Source organism: Rhagoletis zephyria, unplaced genomic scaffold, assembly GCF_001687245.7.
Source record: "Rhagoletis zephyria isolate East Lansing unplaced genomic scaffold, Rhagoletis_zephyria_1.1 Rzeph_scaffold_10505, whole genome shotgun sequence".
In the NCBI taxonomy this organism is placed as follows: domain Eukaryota; kingdom Metazoa; phylum Arthropoda; class Insecta; order Diptera; family Tephritidae; genus Rhagoletis; species Rhagoletis zephyria.
The window spans coordinates 1,545-5,254 of record NW_016167582.1 but is presented as its reverse complement, the minus strand read 5'-3'; the positions used below and the strand labels follow the sequence as shown (position 1 = coordinate 5,254).

General features: G+C 37.9%; 1 protein-coding gene across 1 annotated transcript; it reads right to left on the bottom strand.

Moving 5' to 3' along the window:
* Nucleotides 1-687: 687 nt before the first annotated feature.
* LOC108376482 (serine-aspartate repeat-containing protein D-like) lies at nucleotides 688-1,616 on the bottom strand. The gene is made up of 2 exons (XM_017632706.1): nucleotides 1,160-1,616; nucleotides 688-972 (listed from the first exon to the last, which is right to left on the bottom strand). The coding sequence occupies exons 1-2, from the start codon at nucleotides 1,345-1,347 to the stop codon at nucleotides 855-857; spliced, it is 306 nt and encodes a 101-aa protein (XP_017488195.1). The 5' UTR covers nucleotides 1,348-1,616; the 3' UTR covers nucleotides 688-854.
* Nucleotides 1,617-3,710: the final 2,094 nt, after the last annotated feature.

The following is a 3,710-nucleotide window of genomic DNA, read 5'->3' as shown; positions in this document are numbered from 1 at the left end:
TTGTGCGACTAATCTGAGATTACTCTCAATCGGGTACAATTGGGCATTAATTAGTCCCAACTAGTCTCATACGGGTGCTAATGGAGGCCAATTAGGCTCGACTCATCCCTTGTGGGTATAATTGGAGATCAATTAGTCCCCAACTCATCTCTAACGGGTACTATTAACGATTTAATGATATGTACGCACTTAGTCAATGAAATTTCATGTGCGGCGTTGGCACACAGAGAAGGTATTCGCCTAACAAAACTGAGCACCCCGGTTCAAATCTCAGCTGGCGAAAATTTTTATTTTTATTTTTTAAAAGTGACTAGTCGCTTTTTATACCCTTTCGGGTATAAATGTGAACAATTAGTCTCTTCATAGGACATGCCCGAACAAAAGCGATCAGTTTATTCCATATAAAGAGATCAAAAGCGGTATTAGGCGCATGCTCCTTTGCGATTGCTCCCGGAGTCATCCCGGAATAGTCCCATTTTTTGCAGGGTGTGTATATATATGTGGCTTTGTCATGTCTTTGTGTCTGTCTGTATCTATATGTGTGCCTGTCTTTATCTGTTTTTGTCTACAGCCGTGCCCATATCCATGTCCACGTCTGCGTCTTTGACTGGGTTTTTGTCCTGCCTTTGTCTATATATGTGTCCGTTTCCACGACCGCATCTGTGTCTGTATCTACGTCTATGTCTATGCCCGTCTCTTTGTCTTTATCTGTATATATGTCCACGTCCATATCCATGTCCATATCTGTACCTGTAGCCGTGTCTTTGTCTTTTCCTGTATCTGTGTTTTTGTCTTGCCTTTTTGTGCATCTGTGTCCGTGTATGTCTTTTGTTTAGTCTTGTCTTTGCCTATTGCTATGTCTGTGTCTTTATCTGTGTTTGTGCCTTTGCTTTGTGGTGGTCCTTGGCTTTGTGCTTATGCTTGCCTTTGTTTGTGTTTGTGTCTGTGTCTGCGTGTGTACCCGTTGTGTACCTGTGACTGTATCTGTGTCTGTGTCCATACCTGTGGCTTTGTCTAATCTTTGTGTTTGTATTGGTTTTTGTCTTTGGCTTTATATGTATCCTTACGTGAGCCTCTTTGTGTTTGTCCTTATCTTTGTTTTCAAATTAGTTTTTTTTTTTTTGTGTTTCTGTGTCTGCGTCTGTACCTGTATGTGTACCAGTGACTGTATCTGTGTCTGTGTCCATATCTGTGGTTTTGTCTTGTCTTTGTGTTTATGTTTTTGTTTTGACTATGTGTATCTTTATCTGTGTTTTTGTCAATACCTGTGTCCATTTCCATGTCCGTGTCTATGCCCGTGTCCGTGTCTTTGTCTTTGTCTATATATGTATCCACGTCCGTGTCCATGTCAATGGCTGTGTCTATGTCTGTGTCTGTCTGCGTGTCTTTGTCTTTTCCTATATCTGTGTATACCTTTTGTCTTGTGTTTTTATGCACCTGTGTCCGTGTATGTGTCTTTTGTTAAGTTTTGCCTTTGCCTATTCCTGTGTCTGAGTCTGTGCCTAGTTTTGTGTGTCTGTGTAGGTATCAGTATGTGTGCCTGTCTTTGTCTTTGTCATTGTGATTTTGACTGTCATTGTCATTGTTTTTGTCATTGTCATTGTCATTTTCATTGTGATTGTGATTGTCATTGTCATTCTGATTGTCATTGTCATTGTCATTGTCGTTGACATTGTCATTGTCATTGTCATTATCATTGTCATTGTCATTGTCATTGTCATTGTCTTTGTGTCTTTGTGTTTTTTTTTTTATTTGTGTATTTGTGTACCCGCATATTTGTATATTTGTATATTTGTGTCTTTGTGTCTTTGTGTTTTGTGTCTTTGTGTCTTTGTGCCATTGTGTCTTTGTGTCTTTATGTCTTTGTGTTTTTGTGTCTTTATGTCTTTGTGTTTTTGTGTCTCTGTGTCTCTGTGTCTTTGTGTCTTTGTGTCTTTGTGTCTTTGTGTCTTTGTNTCTTTGTCTTTGTCTTTGTCTTTGTCTTTGTCTTTGTCTTTGTCTTTGTCTTTGTCTTTGTCTTTGTCTTTGTCTTTGTCTTTGTCTTTGTCTTTGTCTTTGTCTTTGTCTTTGTCTTTGTCTTTGTCTTTGTCTTTGTCTTTGTCTTTGTCTTTGTCTTTGTCTTTGTCTTTGTCTTTGTCTTTGTCTTTGTCTTTGTCTTTGTCTTTGTCTTTGTCTTTGTCTTTGTCTGTTGTCGTTGTCGTTGTCGTTGTCTTTGTCTTTGTTTTGTCTTTGTCTTTGTCTTTTTCTTTGTCTTTGTCTTTGTCTTTGTCTTTGTCTTTGTCTTTGTCTTTGTCTTTGTCTTTGTCTTTGTCTTTGTCTTTGTCTTTGTCTTTGTCTTTGTCTTTGTCTTTGTCTTTGTCTTTGTCTTTGTCTTTGTCTTTGTCTTTGTCTTTGTCTTTGTCTTTGTCTTTGTCTTTGTCTTTGTCTTTGTCTTTGTCTTTGTCTTTGTCTTTGTCTTTGTCTTTGTCTTTGTCTTTGTCTTTGTCTTTGTCTTTGTCTTTGTCTTTGTCTTTGTCTTTGTCTTTGTCTTTGTCTTTGTCTTTGTCTTTGTCTTTGTCTTTGTCTTTTTGTCTTTGTCTCTGTCTGTGTCTTCGTCTTTTTGTCTTTGACTTTGTGTTTGTCCTTGCCTATGTGTTTATGTTTGTTTTTGTCTGTATTTGTCACTGTCTGCGTCTTTATCTGTATGTGTAGCTGTGACTGTATCTATGTCTGTGTCCATTTCTGTGGCTCTGTCTTGCCTTTGTGTTTTGTATTGGGTCTTTGTCTTTAAGTGTGCCTCTTTGTGTTTGTCCTTGTGTTTGTGTTCATATTAGCTTTTGTGTTTTTTTTTGTGTCTGTGTGCGCGTCTGTACCTTTATGTGTACTTGTGCCTGTATCTATGTCTGTGTCCATATCTGTGGCTTTATCAAGTATTTGTGTTTGTTTTTGCCTTTGTGAGTGTCTGTATCTGTATGTGTGCATGTCTTTATCTGTGTTTCTGTCTACATCCATCTGTGCCCATGTCTATGTTCGTGATTGTGGTTTTGTCTTGTCTTTGTGTATGTATGTGATCATTTCAATGTCCGTGTCCGTGTCTTTGTCTTTGTCTGTATATGTGTCCACGTCCATGTCCATGGCTGTGGCTATGACTGTGTCTGTGTGCGTGTCTTTGTCTTTTCCTATAGCTGTGTATATCTTTTGTCTTGTATCTTTCTGTATTTGTGTTCGTGTATGTGTCTTTTGTTTAGTCTTGCCTTTGCTTATTCCTGTGTCTGTGTCTAGTCTTTGTGTTTGTTTTTGTTTTTGGTTGTTTCTGTGTATGTGTCAGTATGTGTGCCTGTCTTTGTCTTTCTCTTTGTCTTTGTCATTGTTATTGTTTTTGTCTTTGTGATTGTCATTGTCATTGTCACTGCCTTTGTATTTGTATTTTTCTGTGCCTGTTTCCGTGGCTTTGTCTTCTCTTTGTCTTTGTGTCCTTTTCTTCAATTTTGTATTTTTCTGTGGCTGTGTTTTTCTGAGTTTTGGTCTCTTTCTATTTTCTTTTGTTTTCGCCTTTGGCTTTGTTACGGTTTTGTGTATTCTTGCTTTTGCCTTGGTCTTTATCTGTCTTTGTTTTTTTCCCTGTCTTTATCGTTGGCGTATTCATTGGAATTGTATGTGTGTCTTTCTAGTGGCGTTAAATATTCGAAATACCGTTTTTTCTTTCTGTTAACGCATGAGCTATACTTTTG

Excerpts from the sequence above, each read along its gene's own strand:
- LOC108376482 (XM_017632706.1), bottom strand. The coding sequence starts at position 1,347 with ATGGACACGGACGTGGATACATATATAGACAAAGACAAAGACACGGAC. Across the intron at positions 973-1,159 it reads AGACACAGATACAGTCACTG|GTACACAACGGGTACACACG; the intron begins GTACACATACAG and ends ATACAGTCACAG.